The sequence below is a fragment of the Pogoniulus pusillus genome, chromosome 42 (assembly GCF_015220805.1).
Source record: "Pogoniulus pusillus isolate bPogPus1 chromosome 42, bPogPus1.pri, whole genome shotgun sequence".
Taxonomy (NCBI): domain Eukaryota; kingdom Metazoa; phylum Chordata; class Aves; order Piciformes; family Lybiidae; genus Pogoniulus; species Pogoniulus pusillus.
In genome coordinates, this window is record NC_087305.1 from 607,408 (window position 1) to 628,674 (window position 21,267).

General features: G+C 48.8%; 2 protein-coding genes across 2 annotated transcripts in view; both read right to left on the bottom strand.

The window, feature by feature from the left end:
- ANTXR1 (ANTXR cell adhesion molecule 1) overlaps positions 1 to 21,267 on the bottom strand; it is a 162,990-nt gene that overhangs the window by 119,010 nt on the left and 22,713 nt on the right. Inside the window, exons 5-8 of the mRNA XM_064175602.1 lie at positions 14,935 to 14,968; positions 13,949 to 14,028; positions 7,745 to 7,813; positions 4,920 to 5,000 (exon numbers count right to left, since the gene is read on the bottom strand). Of these exons, the coding sequence (XP_064031672.1) occupies positions 4,920 to 5,000; positions 7,745 to 7,813; positions 13,949 to 14,028; positions 14,935 to 14,968 (264 nt within the window). The remainder of the gene's footprint in view (positions 1 to 4,919; positions 5,001 to 7,744; positions 7,814 to 13,948; positions 14,029 to 14,934; positions 14,969 to 21,267) is intronic.
- LOC135192493 (puff II/9-1 protein-like) lies at positions 8,100 to 11,359 on the bottom strand. The gene is made up of 5 exons (XM_064175670.1): positions 11,271 to 11,359; positions 10,329 to 10,559; positions 10,131 to 10,274; positions 9,217 to 9,299; positions 8,100 to 8,116 (listed from the first exon to the last, which is right to left on the bottom strand). Exons 1-5 carry the CDS (start codon positions 11,357 to 11,359, stop codon positions 8,100 to 8,102), a joined length of 564 nt encoding a protein of 187 aa, XP_064031740.1.

Sequence of the window (21,267 nt, forward strand, 5' to 3'; positions counted from 1 at the left end):
TCCCAGCTTGGTGTCAGCAGTAAACCTGCTGAGCAGACTCTGTCTGTCTGTGCCCTCATCAATGGTATTGATGAAGATGCTGAATGAACAGGACTGGCCCCAGCACTGATCCCTGGGGGACTGCACTGGTCACAGCTCTCCAGCTGGACCTGGCACCATTGATCACCACCCTCTGAACTCTATCTCACAACCAATTCCTAACCCACCTCATGTCTGCTCTTCCATCCCACACTGCCTCAGCTTGCTCACTAAAATGTCACAGGAGATGGTGTCAAAGGCCTTGCTAAGGCCAAGGCAGACCCCATCCACTGCTCTCCCTGCATCTACCCCTTCAGCTATGTCACCACAGAATGCTCTCAGGTTAGCCAAGCAGGACTTCCCCTTGGCAAATCCATGCTGACTACTCCTGATCACCTTCTTCTCTCCCAGGTGCCTTGAGATGCCCTCCATCAGGAGCCACTCCACCATTTCTCCAGGGCTGGAGGTGAGGCTGCCTGCTCTGTAGTCCCCTGGAACCTCTTCCTTGCCCTTTTTGAAGCCTGCAGTGCCATTGGCTCTGCTCCAGCCCTCAGGCAACTCTCCACCATTGGGCAAAGATGATGGAGAGTGGCAGAGTGATAACCTCAGGCAGCTCTCCCAGCACCCTTGGGTGCATCTCCTCAGGGCCTTGTGAGTGTTCAATGTGTGTAACTGATCCTAACCCAGTCTGCACTGAGCAGTGGGGAGCTTTCCCTCCTCCAGGCTTCCTCTCCTTCACCCAGGGTCTGCAGTCCATAGGGGAGCTCAGCCTTAGGTGCAAAGACTGAAGCACAGAAGGCATTCAGCAGCTCTGCCTTCTCTGCACCCTCAGCTCTCAGGCTGCCTCCTGGCTCAGCACTGCCCACACCTTCCCTGGGCTTCCTCTTCCTGCTGATGGGTTTGAAGCAGCCTTTTTGTTCTGCTGTGCTTCCTTTGCCAGCTTCAGTTCCAGGAGGGCTTTGGCCTTCCTTGCTGCCTTCCTACAAGCCCTGACTGCTCCTCTACAGTTCTCCCAAGTGACCAATCCCTTCTGCCATGGCCTGTAAGATTCCTTCTTCCCTGAGAGTTCCTTCAGGAGCTCCCTGCTCAGCCATGCAGCTCTCCTAGCAGGTCTGCCTGATGTTTCCCTCAGGGGCACACACCTGGCTTGGGCTGGGAGGAAGTGATCATTAAAAATCAGCCAACTTTGTTGGGCTCCTTTCCCCTCCAGAGCCTTATCCCATGGGATTGCTGCCAGCATGGCCCTGAGGAGCACAAAGTCAGCTCTGCCGAAGCCCAGAGTTGCAATTCTGCCTGTTGCTCTGATTGCCCTTGGAATACTGAACTCCACCATGTCATGGTCACTGCCCCCAAGGCTGTTCCCCACCTTAATGTCCCCAGCCAGTCCCTCTATACTAGTTAAGCCAAGGTGCAGCAGTGCAGCTCTCCTTGCTGGCTCCTCCACTGCCTGCATCAAGAAGTTATCACTGATACACTGCAGGAGCCTTTTGGGCTGTCTGTGCCTGGAGCATTCACCATGGGGGGAGGAGAAGTTGCAGCACTCTCAGAGAGACAAAGCAAATGTTTGCTTAATGAGCAGAGAATCCCAGAGGCAGAGGATTGCTTGGGTTTGGGAAGCCTCTGAGGTCATCCCACATCAACCCAACAGCACCACGGTCCTGAGTGCCATGGCCACAGGTTTCCTGAACACCTCCAGGCATGGAGACTCCACCACCTCCCTGGGCAGCCTGGGCCAGTCCCTGACCACTCTTGCAGCAAAGAAAATTTTCCCTCTTTCCTACCTAACCCTCCCCTGGCACAGTTCCAGGCCCTTGCCTCTTGTTCTGTCACCTGATGTTAGGGAGCAGAGCCCAACCCCCACCTGACTCCAACCTCCTCTCTAGCAGCTGCAGACAGCAATGAGTTTTCCCCTCAGCCTCCTCTTCTGCAGGCTGCACACCCCCAGCTCCCTCAGCTGCTCCTCCCCAGCCTTGTTCTCCAGACTCTTCCCCAGCATTGGAAGGTGTAGGAGAGAAAGGACCAAACCCTACAGTGCCCTGAGTGCCCTCAGCTCCCACTAAGGGTCATGGTTTAAGCATGACTACAGCATGGGACTCTGGCACAGCCTCCAGGGCACAGTCTGAGTATCTCAGTGGTGCTCAATGGGAGACTCTTCCCCCCTCTCTTGAAGGCACCAAGCAGAGCCCCCTGCAGCTGCTAACTTAGAACCTGCTGCCCCCCCCCCACGGGAGAGGAATATTTGCAAACCACTACCCTGAGCATCTCTGCTCAGCAGATGGAGAGGCCCAGCCAAGGCAGCCTCAAGCTCCACCACTCCCAGCTCCCACTCTCTTCCTTGCTCCAGAGGGGCCTCTAAGTCCTCTGCACACACAGAATGGGCAAAGATCTACTGCTCAGGCCCAGGGGAGGAGGGAAGAGTCTGCCCACCTCAGCAGTCCACAGCAAATCAGTGCAGAGCAGGACCAACTGAGATCTTCACATCTCCAGAGTGACCCCAAACACTGATCTCCCCCAGGGTCACCACTTTGCCTTTCCTTCCCCTGCTACATCAACCAGCAGCTGGTACCCTGAGCAAGCTCCTCCCCAGAGGGCTGAGCATCCTTGCTGCTCTTACCCAGGAGCTGAAAAGCAGCTTCCAACCTTCAGGGCTCTTCCAGCACTGAAATGCTTTCCTGGGCACACAAATGCCCTCTGGACAGCCATGCTTGGCAAGCACAAGAAGAGGAGGAATGAAGGAGTTCATTTTCCAGCTCCAACAGGAGTCTGACAGATTCTTTGTGCTCCTACACAGTGATTTGTGTCCTTCTGGCCACTGCTTTCACACACCTCATTTCTGCCCAGCCTAATGCAAACACTCAAACCCAAGGGACAGATCCCTTGGTCCTCCAGCACACAAGGCCTAGGAGATGCAATGCTGCCCACGCTGGGTGCTCTTCTCCAGGTTAAACCACCCCAGGTTCCTCAGCTGCTCCTTGTAAAACCTGTGCTCTAGAATACAATAGAAGAGAATAGAACCAAGCAGGTTGGAAGGGAACTCCAAGCTCCTCCAGCCCAACCTAGCACCCAGCCCTGCCCAACCAACCAGACCATGGCACTCAGTGCCCCAGCCAGGCTTGGCTGCAACACCTCTAGGGCACTGCACCACCTCCCTGGGCAGCCCATTCCAGTGCCAATCACTCTCTCTCACAACAACTTCCTATCAACATCCAGCCTAGACCTGCCCTGGGACAGCTTCAGCCTGGGTCCCCTTCTCCTGGCCCTGGCTGCCTGGCAGCAGAGCCCAACCCCACCTGGCTACAGCCTCCCTGCAGGCAGCTGCAGGCAGCAATCAGCTCTGCCCTGAGCCTCCTCTGCTGCAGGCTGCACCCCCCCAGCTCCCTCAGCCTCTCCTCACAGGGCTGTGCTCCAGGCCCCTCCCCAGCCTTGCTGCCCTCCTCTGGGCACCTTCCAGCACCTCAACATCTCTCTGCAATGGAGGAGCCCAGAACTGGACACAGCACTGCAGGGGTGGCCTGAGCAGTGCTGAGCACAGGGGCACAAGAACCTCCCTTGTCCTGCTGCCCACACTGCTCCTGAGTCAGCCCAGGATGCCATTGGCTCTGCTGCACTCTCTAGACCCTTCATCAGCTTTGTTACACTCCTCAGGATGTGCTGCAGCATCTCAATGTCCTCCTTGTAGTGAGGAGCCCAAAACTGAACCCAGTATTCGAGGTGTGGCTTCACCAGGGCTGATCAAAGAAGAGACTCAGGGGGACCTTACCACACTCCACAGCTACCTGAAGGGAAGCTGTAGCAAGGTAGGGGTCAGGCTCTGCTCCCAGGCAACTTGTGACAAGAAGAGAAGGCATTGCCTGAAGCTGTGGCAGGGGAGGTTTAGGTTGGATGTTTGAGAGCACGTCCTCATGGAAAGGGTAATTGGCCACTGGAATGGACTGCCCAGGGAGGTGGTGGAGTTGCCCACCCCTGGGGGTGGTCTGGTTGATGTGGTGGTGTTAGCTCACAGGCTGGATTTGATGACCTTGGAGCTGTATCCCAGCTTCTAGGATCCTCTGGTTCTGTGACACTTCCCTGCAAGGTCTCCTTGCCAGGGCTGATAAATCTTGCACCACTCAGCTGCAGCAGTTCCTGAGTAGGTTCCTGGAGGCTGAAGTCTTCCAGGCAGTCAGGACTGCTGCTGGCATTCATTAAAAGCAGCTGCTCAGGGAATGCAGAGCTGGGAAGCAAAGTGGTGGTTTGCCTTCCTAAATGCCATGCACCACCTGATTGCCCAAGGGAGCTGAGGCAGGAGCCCCACACTTGGAGAGTGCCAGGAAAAGCACTAAGCAAGGGATCAGATTCCACCTCCTCGTGAGAGCACTGAGGAACAGTGAGCCTGTGCCAAGGGAACAGCTTTGCCTGGTGCTGCCTGGCCAGAGCAGTGTGCACCACTGCAGCCAGGCGCCTGAGAGACCTGCTGGAGCCAGTGCAGATCATCTGATCCCTGAGGTCCCTTCCAACCTGAGCCGTTCTAGGATGCCAGGGTCTCTGCTGTCCCAGCCCATGGCAGGCGATTTTCAAGCTGTCCCCACTCCCATCAAGGAGGGAGGCACAGGAAGGTGTTGTCTGAGCCGACACCTCCCTCTGCTGTGACTTAGTGACAAACCCTACCTTGGGGTAGCAGTTTTAGGACAAAGACCAAACGTTTAAACGACAGAGCAGCACTCAGCAGGTCCCTGAGGGACATGGTTTAGCAGTGCACTTGGCAGTGCTGGGTTAACAGTTGGACTTGAGGATCTCCAAGGCCTTTCCCAGCCTAAACAATTCATTGATTCATTGATTCTCTGATAAGAAAACCTTCAACTGTGCAAGCAAACAGCAAGGGACCTGCAGAGGTGCATCCCGCAGAGGTGGGCAGTACTTACAGAGTCGATGATCCCCTGCAGGGCTTCAAAGCCATCATTGACTGGGAAGACGTGGTCCTTGCTGTCTGCAATTCTAGCCAGCTGGCAGAGGGGCAGAAGCACACAAAAGAGAAAGGCAGAGAATGAGATGAGTCAGCCAGGAGGCAGCCAATTAACTCAGCAATTAAAGCGCATCCTCCGCACTCAGCTGTTGCAGCATCCCTGAGCTCTGCAGACCAGGCAGAATGTGGCTTTGTGCTGGTGCCCAGAGACCTGAGTGCAAACCCTGTCCCCCCCCTAGACTGAGCATCACAGCATCACAGCACCACAGGATCAGAGGATGTTAGGGCTTGGAAGGGACCTCCACAGCTCATCCAGTCCAAGCCCCTGCCAGAGCAGGACCATCCAATTTAGCTCAGGGCACACAGGAACACATCCAGACAGGCCTGAAAAGGCTCCAGAGGAGGAGACTCCACAACCTCTGTGAGCAGCCTGTGCCAGGGCTCTGGGACAGACAAGTCCTCAGCCAAGACAGGCCACAGCATCAGGGTGGCAGATCCCCAGGGCAGTAAAGATCTTTGGGGCTCCCCAGTTCAGAAGGGACAGGAATCTGCTGGATAGAGCCCAAGGGAGGGCTACAAAGATGCTGAAGGGGCTGGAGCAGTGCCCTGTGAGGAGAGGCTGAGGGCCCTGGGGCTGAGAGTCTGCAGAAGAGAAGACTGAGAGGGGATCTGATCAGTGTTTATAAAGAGCTGAGGGCTGGGGGTCAGGAGAGGGGGACAGGCTCTGCTCACTGCTCCCTGGGACAGGACAAGCAACAATGGATAGAAACTGCAGCACAGGAGGTTCCAGCTCAGCACAAGGGCAACTTCTTGGCTGGAAGGTTCCCAGAGCCCTGGCACAGGCTGCCCAGAGAGGTTGTGGAGACTCCTTCTCTGGAGCCTTTCCAGGCCTGTCTGGATGTGTTCTGTGTGCCCTGAGCTAGCTTGGATGGTCCTGCTCTGGCAGGGGCTTGGACTGGATGAGGTCTCTGGGTCCCTTCCAGCCCCTAACATCCCTGATCCTGTGACAGGGGGGTCCAAGACAGCAGCAGCAAAGGGCTACCTGCAAGTTCACTTCTCAACAGCATGCTAAGGGTTAAGGCAAAACGCCGAGCCCAGTTTGGAAGTAATGAGCTCTCCATGCATCTGCTGGAGCAGGATCAAGTTCTGCTGCTGCTGCTGCCAGGCCAAGGCTTGTTGCAGTCATTCTCTGCCACGGCAGAGGCCAGAGGCAGCCTCTGCCCCGCAGCCCTCCCCAGCGTCTCCTGCAGCGCCACAGGTGGGAGGCAGCAGAGCAGCTGCAGATTCCTGCCTTGTTACAGGAGAGATCTGGAGGTGCTGGAAGGTGTCCATGAGGATGAGCAGAGGGCTGGAGCTGCTCTGTTATGAGGAGAGACTGAGGCAGTTGGGGCTGTTCTGTCTGGAGAGGAGAAGGCTCTGAGGTGACCTTCTTGTGGCCTTTCAGTAGCTGAAGGGGGCTGCAAGAAAGCTGGGGAGGGACTTCCCTGCCCCTCAGTGATGGGACTGGGGGGATGTGTACAAGCTAGAGGAGGAGAGATTGAGATTGGATGTGAAGATGAAGCTGTTCAGCATGAGGGTGGTGAGAGCCTGGCAGGGGTTGCCCAGGGAGGTGGTGGAAGCCTCATCCCTGGAGGTCTTTAAAGCCAGGCTGGATGAGGCTGTGATCAACCTGCTCTAGCATGAGGTGTCCCTGCTCATGGCAGGGGGCTGGAACTGGCTGAGCCTTGAGGTCCCTTCCAGCCCCTAACATTCTGTGATTCTGTGCCTGGACCCTGCTGGCTGCACCTTTCCAGCTCAGTGATTACTTCAAGGTCTTTTCCAACCTTCATGGTCCTCTGACTCCATGCTGCTGCAGCAAAGCACCCAGCTGCCAGCCTCCTGCTCTGCATCCAGAGCAATCCTCTGGGCAGCCCTCCCCTGTCTGCTCTGGGAAGGTGCTGAAGATGCTCACTGCTTGTTGGCCAAGCCACAGGAGCCTCTGGAAAGCAGGATGCTTGCAGGTTCCTCAGCCTCTTCCCTGGAGCTGTCCTGCTGGAGCTGAAGCAGCTCTGCTCTGAGGACAGGCTGAGAGTTGGGGCTCTGCAGCCTGGAGAGGAGAAGGCTTCTAGGAGATCTTGGAATGGCCTTCAAGGATCTGAAGGGGACTCCAGGAGGGCTAGGGAGGGACTATTGAGAAGGTCTGGGAATGACAGGAGGGGGAGGAATGGGTTTGAAGTGTGAGAGGGGAGATTGAAAGTGGATGTGAGGAAGCAGTTTTTGGCAGTGAGGGTGGTGAGACCCTGGCACAGGTTGAATGTGGGGAGACACTGGCACAGGTTGAGAGTGGTGAGACCCTGGCACAGGTTGCCCAGGGAGGTTGTGGAGCACAGAAGCACCCAATGTGATCAAAGATCACATTGGGTGCTTCTGTGCTCCACAACCTCCCTGAAGAGGTGTTCAGTGCCAGTCTGGATGAGGCCTTGATTGACCTCTTCTAGTGGGAGCTGTCAGTTGGAACTGGCTGAGCTTTGAGTTCCCTTCCAACCTAAACCATTCTATGACTCTATGACTCTCTGATAGGATGACTTTTGGAGCTCCCTTCCAACCCAAACCATTCCTTGATGCTCTGATGCAGGCAGAAAGGGGAATAAACCCAACAGCAGGCAGTCACTTTATCAAGCAGGCAGGAGAAGGAGAGAAGGACCCACTTGAGGAGCCTTGAGGAGGTGATTTAGGAGCGTGTCTGTGTCTGTGTGTGTTCAACATGCCTCTAAGTACCCCAGCAAGCACTGGGGGCTCCTTTACCTGAGTCTCATTGAAGTCTTTCACCCCAACACAATAGACTGTGGCTCCCAGGTCCCGCGACCGATTAGCCTGCAAGAAGGAAAGCAGCAGAAGGTGAATGCAAAGGTGGTGGAATGAAGGTTCCTGACAGGTCTTGCCCCAACACAGGCAGGTTCCTCCAACAGCGTTTGGGCAACCTCCTGCAGCGTGGAAAGGGTGGAAAAAAGGATGTTAAGTAATACCCTTTGGTGTAAAACTGAGCCAGGCCAGAGGAGGCAGCAGGGGCTGGGGCAGTGTTTGCTCAGCAGCACCTTGCATGGCACTGTCCTGACCAACCTGCAGCTGCTCTGGGGCAAAACCATCTTCAAATGCAGCCTCAAAAGTGGAGTTTGGCTTGAAGTGAAAGAAGGAAAGCCCCAGGGCAAAGGTATGTGCTGGGTTGCAGCAGGAGCAGTGTGGGCACAGGGCAAGGGAGGGGATTCTGCCCCTTGGCTCTGCTCTCCTCACACCCCACCTGCAGTCCTGGGGGCAGTGCTGGAGCCTCCAGCACAAGCAGCACATGGAAGTGTTGGAGCCAGCCCAGAGGAGGCCACCAAGATGCTGAGAGGGCTGCAGCAGCTCTGCTCTGAGCACAGGCTGAGAGAGTTGGGGCTGTGCAGCCTGCAGAGGAGAAGGCTTCCAGGAGAGCTTGGAGTGGCCTTGCAGGGTCTGCAGGGGGCTGCAGGAGGGCTGGGGAGGGAATATGGACAAGGTCTGGGGATGGCAGGAGGAGGAGGAATGGGCTTGAAGTGGCAGAGGGGAGACTGAAAGTGGATGTGAGGAAGAAGTTGTTTGCAGTGAGGGTTGTGAGACTGGCACAGGCTGCCCAGGCAGGTTGTGGTTGCTCCAAGCCTGGAGGTGCTCAAGGCCAGTTTGGATGAGGCCTTGAGAAGCCTGTGCTGGTGGGAGGTGTCCCTGCCTGTGGCATGGGGTTGGAACTGGATGAGCTTTAAGATCCCTTCCAAGGAGAGACTGAGGCAGTTGGGGCTGTGCAGGCTGGAGAGGAAAAGGCTCTGAGGTGACCTTGTTGTGACCTTTCAGTACCTTAAGGGGGTTACAAGAAATCTGGGGAGGGACTTTTTAGGCTGTCAGGTAGTGACAGGACTGGGGAGGATGGAACAGAGCTGGAAATGAGGAGATTCAGCCTGGATGTTGGGAAGAAGTTGTTCAGCAGGAGGGTGCTGAGAGCCTGGCAGGGGCTGCCCAGGGAGGTGGTGGAAGCCTCATCCCTGGAGGTGTTTCAGGCCAGGCTGGATGAGGCTGTGCACAGCCTGCTCTGGTGTGAGGTGTCCCTGCCCATGGCAGGGGTTGGAGCTGGCTGAGCCTTGTGGTCCCTTCCAGCCCTGACTGGTTCTTTGATTCTGTGATTCCAGAGTCGTCTGAGCTGCCACAGAGCTGCACCACTCCTGCACTGTTCACACAGCATCTCCTGCTAGCAAAGGGAGCACACTCACAGGTTTGCTGTTTGCAGATGCAGTCGCAGTCCGAGCCCCAGCTGCTGTCGAGGCTCTTCCCTGCAGCAGTCTGAGTGAGGTCACTGCAACGCATTTCATTGGAACGGGAACAGCTGAGCGCAGCCTCCCCCCGAGCAGACGGCAGCAAGCCAGGTCCTACCAGAGCCAGCAGGAGCTCACACTGGCGGAGCACAGAGAGCTTCAGAAGGAAAGCAGCACTCCAGCTTTGCATTGCACTGCTCCAGTTTTGCATTGCACTGCTCCAGTTTTGCACTGCACTGCTCCAGTTTTGCCTTGCACCGCTCCAGTTTTGCACCGCTCCAGTTTTGCACTGCACTGCTCCAGTTTTGCATTGCACTGCTCCAATTTTGCACAGCTCCAGATTCGCACAGCTCCAGTTTCACACAGCTCCAGTTTTGCACTGCATTGCTCCAGTTTTGCATTGCACTGCTCCAGTTTTACACTGCTCCAATTTTGCACTGCTCCAGTTTTGCATTGCACTGCTCCAATTTTGCACAGCTCGTTTTGCACAGCTGCAGTTTCACACAGCTCCAGTTTTGCACTGCTCCAGTTTTACACTGCTCCAATTTTGCACTGCTCCAATTTTGCACTGCTCCAGTTTTGCATTGCACTGCTCCAATTTTGCACAGCTCCAGTTTCACGCAGCTCCAGTTTTACACTGCTCCAATTTTGCACTGCTCCAGTTTTGCATTGCACTGCTCCAATTTTGCACAGCTGCAGTTTTGCACAGCTGCAGTTTCACACAGCTCCAGTTTCACACAGCTCCAGTTTTACACTGCTCCAATTTTGCACTGCTCCAATTTTGCATTGCACTGCTCCAATTTTGCACAGCTCCAGATTTGCACAGCTCCAGTTTCACACAGCTCCAGTTTTGCACAGCTCCAGTTTCACACAGCTCCAGTTTTGCACTGCATTGCTCCAGTTTTGCATTGCACTGCTCCAGGTTTGCACTGCACTGCTCCAGTTTTGCACTGCACCGCTCCAGTTTTGCCTTGCACCGCTCCAGTTTTGCACTGCACTGCTCCAGTTTTGCACTGCTCCAGTTTTGCACTGCACCGCTCCAGTTTTGCATTGCACCGCTCCAGTTTTGCACTGCACCGCTCCAGTTTGCATTGCACTGCTCCAGTTTTGCACTGCACCGCTCCAGTTTTGCATTGCACCGCTCCAGTTTTGCACTGCACCGCTCCAGTTTTGCATTGCACCGCTCCAGTTTTGCACTGCACCGCTCCGGTTTTGCATTGCACTGCTCCAGTTTTGCACTGCACTGCTCCAGTTTTGCCTTGCACTGCTCCAGTTTTGCACTGCACTGCTCCAGTTTTGCACTGCTCCAGTTTTGCACTGCACCGCTCCAGTTTTGCACTGCACTGCTCCAGTTTTGCACTGCTCCAGTTTTGCACTGCACCGCTCCAGTTTTGCATTGCACCGCTCCAGTTTTGCACTGCACCGCTCCAGTTTGCATTGCACTGCTCCAGTTTTGCACTGCACTGCTCCAGTTTTGCCTTGCACCGCTCCAGTTTTGCACTGCACCGCTCCAGTTTTGCACTGCTCCAGGTTTGCACTGCACTGCTCCAGGTTTGCACTGCACCGCTCCAGTTTTGCCTTGCACCGCTCCAGTTTTGCACTGCTCCAGTTTTACACTGCTCCAATTTTGCACTGCTCCAGTTTTGCATTGCACTGCTCCAATTTTGCACAGCTCCAATTTTGCACAGCTCCAGTTTCACATCACTCCAGTTTCACACAGCTCCAGTTTCACACGGCTCCAGTTTCACATTGCTCAAATTTTGCACTGCTCCAGTTTTGCATCACTCCAGTTTCACATTGCTCTTGTTGTTTCACACTGCTCTGGTTTTGCATCACTCCAGTTTTGTACTGCTCCAGTTTCTCATCGCTCCAGTTTCTCATTGCTCCAGTTTTGCATCGTTCCAGTTTTGCATCGCTCTAGTTTTGCACCACTCCAGTTTTGTGTCACTCCATTTTCATACCACTCCAGTTTTGCATCACTCCAGTTTCACATCACTCCAGTTTCGCATCACTCCAGTTTTGCATCACTCCAGTTTTGCATCACTCCAGTTTCACATTGCTCCAGTTGTTTCACATCGCTCCCATTTCCACACTGCTGCATTTTCACACCACTCCAGTTTTGCATTGCTCCAGTTGTTTTGCATTGCTCCAGTTGTTTCATATTGCTCCAGTTTCACACTGCTCCAGTTTCATAGCACTCCACTTTCACACTGCTCCAGTTGTTTCACATCGCTCCAGTTGTTTTGCATCACTCCAGTTGTTTCACTGCTCTGGTTTCACACCGCCCCAGCTTCACATCATTCTGGTTTCGCATCACTCCAGTTTCACATCACTCCAGTTTCACATTGAGGAGCTTAAACCCAAACAACTCAAGCAACTCACAGTGTATGAGTCTATGAACTCACTCACTGCTCCTCCCCAAACCAAACCAACTTCTTCATTTGCCCCTAAAACTCTTTTTTCTTGTGGATTTTTGCTATCAGAAGGGCAGAGAAGGGAGGTGGAGAGTAGGGAGGGGAGCTCTGGATCCATGGCATTAGTTTGTGCTGGAGCAGTACTGAGCTGATTCTCCAAAGGCCATTCTTTGTTGTGGTTGGGTTGAAAGCTGCACTTTGGACAGGTATAGAGAGGAAAAGTTCTCTCCACAACACATCCATGCCACAAGAGCACCTTCCAAGTTTAAGTCCTCTTAAGTGGTTTGACTGAGAGGTGAAAATTGGTTCAGCCCTGCAGAGGTGACCACCAAAAGGCCAGCAGGAGAGAGCACCACACAGCAAAGCTTTCAAGTGGCCAACCTGCTGTTTATCTAACGTGTTGCATAACAGCTGGATCATGTAATGAGGCCTTGAAAGTACAGCCTGGAGTGCTGCAAAGGTTGGTGGAAAGTTTGGATTTGATCATAGAATCAACCAGGCTGGGAGAGACCTTCAAGCTCCTCCAGCCCAACCTAGCACCCAGCCCTGCCCAATCAACCAGACCATGGCACTGAGTGCCCCAGCCAGGGTTGGCTTGAACACTTCCAGGAATGGGCACTGCACCACCTCCCTGGGCAGCCCATTCCAGTGCCAGTCACTCTCTCTGTGTCACAGGCTCACAGGATGTCAGGGGTTGGAAGGGACCCAAGGAGATCATCGAGTCCAACCCCTCTGCCAGAGCAGGAAAATCCTATCTAATGCAGATCACAGAGGAACACATCCAGACAGGCCTGGAAAGGTTCCAGAGAAGGAGACTCCACAACACAAAACTTCCTCCTCACATCCAGCCTGAACCTGCCCTGCCACAGCTTCAGCCTCTGTCCCCTTCTGCTGGCCCTGGCTGCCTGGCAGCAGAGCCCAACCCCACCTGGCTACAGCCTCCCTGCAGGCAGCTGCAGGCAGCAATCAGCTCTGCCCTGAGCCTCCTCTGCTGCAGGCTGCACCCCCCCAGCTCCCTCAGCCTCTCCTCACAGGGCTGTGCTCCAGGCCCCTCCCCAGCCTTGCTGCCCTGCTCTGGGCACCTTCAGCACCTCAACATCTCTCTGCAATGGAGGAGCCCAGAACTGGACACAGCACTGCAGGGGTGGCCTGAGCAGTGCTGAGCACAGGGGCACAAGAAGCTCCCTTGTCCTGCTGCCCACACTGCTCCTGAGCCAGCCCAGGATGCCATTGGCTCTGCTGCCCACCTGGGCACACTGCTGCCTCAGCACACTGCTGGCTCATTGCTGGTCCTCTGATCTGACAGAAAATGATCATCCTCTTCTGCAGGCTTTACCTTTCGTGGAGGAAGGAAGGGAGAAGACTCAGGTATTTCCCAGGAGAATCTGGTGGACACTGAGACTGCTCATCTGTGAACTGCTCCTTCCTTGCAACCCAGAGAGCAAACCAGACCCTGGGCTGCTTTGAGACAAGTGTGGGCAGAGGGCAAGGGATTCTGCCCCTCTGTTCTGCTCTGGTGAGACCTCACCTGGAGCACTGTGTCCAGTTCTGGAGCCTCTATTACAATAAGGGTCTGGACAGACTGGAAGGTGTCCAGAGAAGCACCACAAGGATGAGCAGAGAGCTGGAGCTGCTCTGCTATGATGACAGACTGAGAGAGCTGGGACTGCTCAGTCTGGAGAGGAAAAGGCTCCAGGGAGACCTTCTTGTGGCCTTCCAGGATCTGCAGGGGGCTACAAGAAAGCTGGGGAGGAACTTCTTAGGCTAAGGTAGTGATAGGACTCAGGGGGATGGAACAAAACTGAAAGTGGGGAGATTCAGACTGGATGTTGGGAAGAAGTTGTTCAGCATGAAGGTGCTGAGAGCCTGGCACAGGTTGCCCAGGAAGGTGGTGGAAGCCTCATGCCTGGAGGTGTTTCAGGCCAGGCTGGATGAGGCTGTGGACAGACTGACCCAGTGTGAGATGTCCCTGCCCATGGCAGGGGGCTTGGAGCTGAATGATCCTGCAGGACCCTTCCAGCCCTGAGCATTCTACAATCCCTCAGGGTTCTTTTGATCTGGAAATTTACTCCTCCCTCCTCCCCTATGAACAGTCTTCGTTGGGATGAGTCAGAAGCACTCTTGCTGGTAATGTTTATCCTTAAGATTCACACCCCCAGATCACCAGAGTGAAGATTTGCTGCTAGAGGAAAAGAAGTTTCCCCTTTCTAAGCCTTCAAAGCAGCCATCCCAGACACTCCCCTGCCTCCTTGGCTGGCAAGGAGTAGCACACTCACCTCCCTCTCAGAGTAGAAAAAGAGGTCCTCGTGGAGCTCTCCATCTGTCAGAGCAATGATGACACTGGCAGTTCTGTAACCTGAACACAGGCACACGTTTTAACCGCTGGGGGCTGAGCTGTGTTTGCTAAACCTGCCTAGAAAGCATCCTGCTGCTGAGCTGCTGGCACACTGAAAGGACCAGAGGCAGTGGCTGCCATGCCCACGTCCTCAGCCTCCCTGTTTTCAGCAGACATGAAGCTCTGCACCTTCCCCACTCACACACCTGCCCTCGGTGCCAGCTTTATGCCACTCTCCTTTTCACTTGCCAGCCCCTCCTAACTACTTCAATCTCCCAGAGCAGTAGATCAGACTGCAGCCCCCCAAAAATCCCAGGTAAGGTGTTCCTAGAGGTCTTTTCCCTGTCAATTCAAGGAGCTCAGAGGTGCCTTTAATTTCTGTTCAGCTTGGGATGAAGAGCTCAGTTGGGATTTCAACAGCTGTGCTAGGAAAAGGGACTAAACCCTCCCAGCTTCAGCTTTCCCTGGATCTCATTCCAGCAGCAGTCAAACCTTGCAGCCTTCCCCTTGTGTGGGTTATGACTTGGGCTTGACAGGTCTGAGATTGGTTTTTTTGGGGGGGTGAAGAGAATGAATTTGTATTTCTGACAGTGGACTTGCTCTGAAGGAGCTCTGCAGGTGCAGACACCCTCAGGAAAGATAAAGGCTGAGTGTGCCAAGCTGTGTGCATCATCACCTTCTAACCCTCCAACCACCCAAGGCACTCTGCTGCCGTTATGAGGAGCATAACCTCTAGGGTTAGGTTAGGAGCATAACCTTCAACGAGCTGCTGCTGAGAGGACAGAGATCCAAATGAGCAACTCCTGCAATGACTGCCAGAGCAGAGAGCTGCTAATCGAGGGCCTTGGTGCCAGTGCACTTCAAACCCCTCAAGCAGGCAAAAAGAAAGAGGGAAAAGGCAATGCAAGGATGAAGAAAGTCTCTCACCGTGAACGTTCTCGTGGTAAATCTGTTCACTTGCCTGCAATGAAACCAGAGGGCTGTTAGCAATGACTTCAGAGCAGTTTGGGGGCATCTAGAAGAGGAGGAGAAGAAGGCAGTGAGGAGAAGAGGAGGAGAAGGCAGTGAGAATAAGAGGAGAGGAAGACAGTGAGGAGAAGAGGGCAGTGAGGAGAAGAGGAGAAAAAGGCAGTGAGAAGAGAAGAAGGCAGTGAGGAGAAGAGGAGAAGAAGGCAGTGAAGAGAAGAAGGCAGTGAGGAGAAGAGGAGAAGAAGGCAGTGAGGAGGAGAAGACAGTGAGGAGAAGAGGAGAAGAAGGCAGTGAGGAGAAGAAGGCAGTGAGGAGAAGAGGAGAAGAAGGCAGTGAGGAGGAGAAGACAGTGAGGAGAAGAGGAGAAGAAGGCAGTGAGGAGGAGAAGACAGTGAGGAGAAGAGGAGAAGAAGGCAGTGAGGAGAAGAAGGCAGTGAGGAGAAGAGGAGAAGAAGGCAGTGAGGAGAAGAGGAGAAGGCAGTGAGGAGAAGAGAAGGCAGAAGGCAGTGAGGAGAAGAGGGCAGTGAGGAGAAGAGAAGAAGGCAGTGAGGAGAAGAGGAGAAGGCAGAAGGCAGTGAGGAGAAGAGGGCAGTGAGGAGAAGAGGAGAAGAAGGCAGTGAGGAGAAGAGGAGAAGGCAGTGAGGAGAAGAGGGCAGTGAGGAGAAGACGAGAAGGCGGTGAGGAGAAGGCGGCAGTGAGGAGAAGAGGAGAAGGCAGTGAGAAGGTGGTGCTTGGAGCCTGCACACAACCTCTGCTTGCAGAGTTCCTGCTTCACTGAACCATGGTTTGGATGCTGCCGTCCCCCCAAGGTCTTATAGCTCAGAGCCTGAGGCTGTTGCGCAGCATCAGTGGAGCCCTCACACTTCTGCCACCTCCAGTCCTCTCCTGCCTCCTTGAGAAGCTTCCCAGCTCCGTTGAGAGGGTTCCTAACACCCCCAGATCAGCTGCCCAGAGAGCAGAGAAGCCAACTGCAGAGAGGCAGTGCTGTGCTCCTGTCGTTGTTCGTGCATCATCCTCTTGTGTCACTGCTTTAGCGCCACTGGGTTTGTGTCATTTTTATGTCACTCTTTTTGTGTCACTCTTTTTGGGTCATTTTTGTGTCACTATTTTTGTGTCACTATTTTTGTGTCACTGTTTTTGTGTCGCTATTTTTGTCTCATTCTTTTCTTGCCGTTCTTTTTGTGTCATTTTAATGTCACTACTTTTGTGTCATCCTTTTGTGTCATTGCTTTAGTGCCATTGGTTCTGTGTCATTTTTGTGTCATTCTTTCTGTGTCATTTTTATGTCACTATTTTTATGTCACTATTTTTGTGCCATTATTTTTGTGTCATTTTTATGTCACTATTTTTATGTCACTATTTTTATGTCACTATTTTTGTCTCATTCTTTTTGTGTCATTTTTATGTCACTATTTCTGTGTCATTCTTTTTGCATCACTATTTTTGTGTCATTTTTGTGTCATTCTTTTTGTGTCATCACTTTTATGTCACTATTCTTGCGTCATTCTTTCTGTGTCATTCTTATGTCACTATTTTCATGTCACTATTTTTGTCTCCTTCTTTTTGTATCATTGTTTCTATGTCACTCTTTCTGTGTCATTGCTTTGGTGCCATTATTTTTGTGTCATTTTTATGTCACTATTTTTATGTCACTATTTTTGTGTCACTATTTTTGTCTCATTCTTTTCTTGCCATTCTTTTTGTGTCACTTTAATGTCACTACTTTGGTGTCATCCTTTTGTGTCATTGCTTTAGTGCCATTGGTTTTGTGTCATTTTTGTGTCATTCTTTCTGTGTCATTTTTATGTCACTTTTTATGTCACTATTTTTGTCACCTTCTTTTTGTCTCATTGTTTCTATGTCATTCTTTTTGTGCCATTCTTTTTGTGTCATTTTTATGTCACAATTTCTGTGTCATTCCTTTTATGGCACTATTTTTTGTGTCATCCTTTTGTGTCATTTTTATGTCACTATTTTTATGTCACTGTTTTCATGTCACTATTTATGTCTCATTCTTTTTGTCTCATTGTTTCTGTGTCATTCTTTTTATGTCACTATTTTTGCATCATCCTTTTGTGTCATTTTTATGTCACTATTTCTGTGTCATTCTTTTCATGTCACTATTTTTGTGTCATCCTTTTGTGTCATTGCTTTAGTGCCATTGGTTCTGTGTCATTTTTGTGTCATTCTTTCTGTGTCATTTTTATGTCACTATTTTTATGTCACTATTTTTGTCTCCTTCTTTTTGTCTCATTGTTTCTGTGTCATTCTTTTTGTGCCACTCTTTTTGTGCCACTCTTTTTGTGTCACTATTTTTGTGTCATTCTTTTTGTGTCATTTTTATGTCACTATTTTTATGTCACTATTTTTGTCTCCTTTTTGTCTCATTGTTTCTGTGTCATTCTTCTTGTGTCATTGCTTTTAGTGCCATTCTTTTTGTGTCATTTTTACGTCACTATTTCTGTGTCATTCTTTTTACATCACTATTTTTGTGTCATTCTTTTTGTGTCATTTTTATGTCACTATTTCTGTGTCATTCTTTTTACATCACTATTTTTGTGTCATCACTTTTATGTCACTATTTTCATGTCACTATTTTTGTCTCCTTCTTTTTGTCTCATTGTTTCTGTGTCATTCTTTTTGTGCCACTCTTTTTGTGTCACTCTTTTTGTGTCATTGCTTTGGTGCCACTATTTTTGTGTCATTTTTATGTCACTATTTTTATGTCACTATTTTTATGTCACTATTTTTGTCTCCTTCTTTTTGTCTCATTGTTTCAGTGTCCTTCCTTTTGTGCCACTCTTTTTGTCTCATTCTTTTTGTCTCATTGTTTCTGTGTCATTCTTTTTGTGTCATTGCTTTACTGCCATTCTTTCTGTGTCATTTTTATGTCACTATTTTTATGTCACTATTTTTATGTCACTATTTCTGTGTCGTTCTTTTCATGTCACTATTTTTGTGTCATCCTTTTGTGTCATTGCTTTAGTGCCATTGGTTTTGTGTCATTTTTGTGTCATTCTTTCTGTGTCATTTTTATGTCACTATTTTTATGTCACTATTTTTGTCTCCTTCTTTTTGTCTCATTGTTTCTGTGTCATTCTTTTTGTGCCACTCTTTTTGTGTCACTATTTTTGTGTCATTCTTTTTGTGTCATTTTTATGTCACTATTTTTGTGTCATCCTTTTGTGTCATTTTTATGTCACTATTTTTATGTTACTATTTTTGTCTCATTCTTTTTGTCTCATTGTTTCTGTGTCCTTCCTTTTGTGCCACTCTTTTTGTCTCCTTCTTTTTGTCTCATTGTTTCTGTGTCATTCTTTTTGTCTCATTGCTTTAGTGCCATTGGTTTTGTGTCATTTTTATGTCACTATTTTTATGACACTATTTCTGTGTCATTCTTTTAATGTCATTTTTATGTCACTATTTCTGTGTCATCCTTTTGTGTCATTGCTTTAGTGCCATTGGTTTTGTGTCATTTTTATGTCACTATTTTTATGTCACTATTTTTGTCTCCTTTTTGTGTCATTTTTATGTCACTGTTTCTGTTTCATTCTTTTTACATCACTATTTTTGTGTCATTCTTTTTGTGTCATTTTTGTCACTATTTTTGTGTCATCCTTTTGTGTCATATTTATGTCACTATTTTTATGTCACTCTTTTTGTGTCGTTTCTATGTCACTATTTTTGTGGCACCATTTTTATGTCACCCTTTTTATGCCGTTGTTTTTGTGTCATTGTTTCTGTGCCATTTTATTTGTGCCATTTTTTTATGCCACTGTTTTTCTATCGTCATTTTAAATTCATTCTTTTTGTGTCATTTTTGTGTCATTATTTCTGTGTCATTATCTTTGTGTCACCATTTTTGTGTCACCATTTTTGTGTCATTGTTTTTGTGTCACCATTTTTGTGTCACCATTTTTGTGTCACCATTTTTGTGTCATTATCTTTGTGCCACCATTTTTTGTGTCACCATTTTTGTGTCACCATTTTTGTGTCATTGTTTTTGTGTCACTATTTTTGTGTCACCATTTTTGTGTCACCATTTTTGTGTCATTGTTTTTGTGTCACCATTTTTGTGTCACCATTTTTGTGTCACCATTTTTGTGTCATTATTTTTGTGTCACCATTTTTGTGTCATCATTTCTGTGTCATTATCTTTGTGTCACCATTTTTGTGTCACCATTTTTGTGTCATTATTTTTGTGCCACCATTTTTTGTGTCACCATTTTTGTGTCACCATTTTTGTGTCACCATTTTTGTGTCATTATTTTTGTGTCACCATTTTTGTGTCATCATTTCTGTGTCATTATCTTTGTGTCACCATTTTTGTGTCACCATTTTTGTGTCACCATTTTTGTGTCACCATTTTTGTGTCATTATTTTTGTGTCACCATTTTTGTGTCACCATTTTTGTGTCACTATTTTTGTGTCACCATTTTTGTGTCACTATTTTTGTGTCACTATTTTTGTGTCACCATTTTTGTGTCACTATTTTTGTGTCACTATTTTTGTGTCACCATTTTTTTATGCCATTATCTTCATGTCATTATTTCTGTGCCATTACTTTTATGTCATTTTTATGTCACTGTTTTTGTGCCATCAGTTTTTATGTCACTATTTTTATGTCCTTCTTTCTGTGTCCTTCTTTCTGTGTCATTGTCTTTGTGCCATCATTTTTACCTCACTATTTTTGTGTCCTCCTTTTTATGTCCTCATTTTTATCTCACTATTTTTATGTCATTGTTGCTGTGTTATCATTTTGCTGTCACTATTTTTGTGCCATCATTTTTCTCTCACTATTTTTATGCCCCTGTTTTTGTGTCACTCTTTTTGTGTCATTGCTTTAGTACCATTATTTTTGTGTCATTTTTGTGTCACTATTTTTATGTCATTCTTTTTGTGTCACTTTTGAGTCAGCATTTTTCTGTCACTATTTTTGTGTCATTGTCTTTGTCACTATTTTTGTGTCATTCTTTTCATGTCACTATTGCTGTGTCACTGTTTTTGTGTCATCATTTTTATGTCACTGTCTTTGTGTCACTATTTTTGTGTCATTGGTTTTGTGTCCTCATTTTTATCTCACTATTTTTATGTCCTCATTTTTAAGTCATCATTTTTATGTCATCATTTCCATGTCACTATTTTTGTGTCCTCATTTTTAAGTCATCATTTTTATGTCACTATTTTTGTGTCATTGCCTTTGTCACTATTTTTGTGTCATTGTCTTCATGTCATTATTGCTGTGTCACTGTTTTTGTGTCCTCATTTTTATCTCACTATTTTTATGTCCTCATTTTTAAGTCATCATTTCCATGTCACTATTTTTGTGTCATTGTCTTCATGTCATTATTGCTGTGTCACTGTTTTTGTGTCCTCATTTTTATCTCACTATTTTTATGTCCTCATTTTTAAGTCATCATTTTTATGTCACTATTTTTATGTCCTCATTTTTAAGTCATCATTTCTATGTCATTGTCTTTGCCACTATTTTTGTGTCATTGTCTTCATGTCATTATTGCTGTGTCACTGTTTTTGTGTCATCATCTTTATGTCATTATTTCTATGTCACTACTTTTGTGTCATTTTTGTGTCACCATTTTGATGTCATTATCTTGAAGTAATTTTTCTGTCCCTCTTTTTGTGCCATCATTTTTCTGGCACCATTTTTCATGTCACTTTTTGTGTCACTATTTTTGTCTCATTATTTTTATGGCATTTTCATGTCACTATTTTTGTGTCATTGTCTTCATGTCACTATTGCTGTGTCACCGTTTTTGTGTCATCATTTTTATGTCACTGTCTTTATGTCACTATTTTTGTGTCATTGGTTTTGTGTCCTCATTTTTATCTCACTATTTTTGTGTCCTCATTTTTGTGTCCTCATTTTTATGTCACTATTTTTGTGTCACTGTTTTTGTGTCCTCATTTTTATCTCACTGTCTTTATGTCACTATTTTTGTGTCACTCTTTTTGTGTCCTCATTTTTATCTCACTGTCTTTATGTCACTATTTTTGTGTCATTGGTTTTGTGTCCTCATTTTTATCTCACTATTTTTATGTCCTCATTTTTAAGTCATCATTTCTATGTCACTATTTTTGTGTCACTGTTTTTGTGTCCTCATTTTTATCTCTCTCTTTTTGTGTCACTATTTTCGTGTCCTCATTTTTATGTCTCTCTTTTTGTGTCACCATTTTTGTGTCCTCATTTTTATGTCCTCGTTTTCATCTCACTATTTTCCTGCCATTGTTTCTGTGTCATTATTTCTCTGTCATCATTTTTATGTCATTGTT

Bases quoted from the DNA above. Each gene is read 5' to 3' on its own strand.
- LOC135192493 (XM_064175670.1), bottom strand. From the start codon at position 11,359: ATGCAGCAGTGTGGAAATGGGAGCGATGTGAAACAACTGGAGCAATGT. The intron at 10,560-11,270 runs GTGATGCGAAAC...AAACTGGAGCAG, and splicing joins TGGAGTGATGCAAAACTGGA to TGCAAAACTGGAGCAGTGCA. The intron at 9,300-10,130 runs GTGTGAAACTGG...AATGCGTTGCAG, and splicing joins TGCAGTGCAAAACTGGAGCT to TGACCTCACTCAGACTGCTG.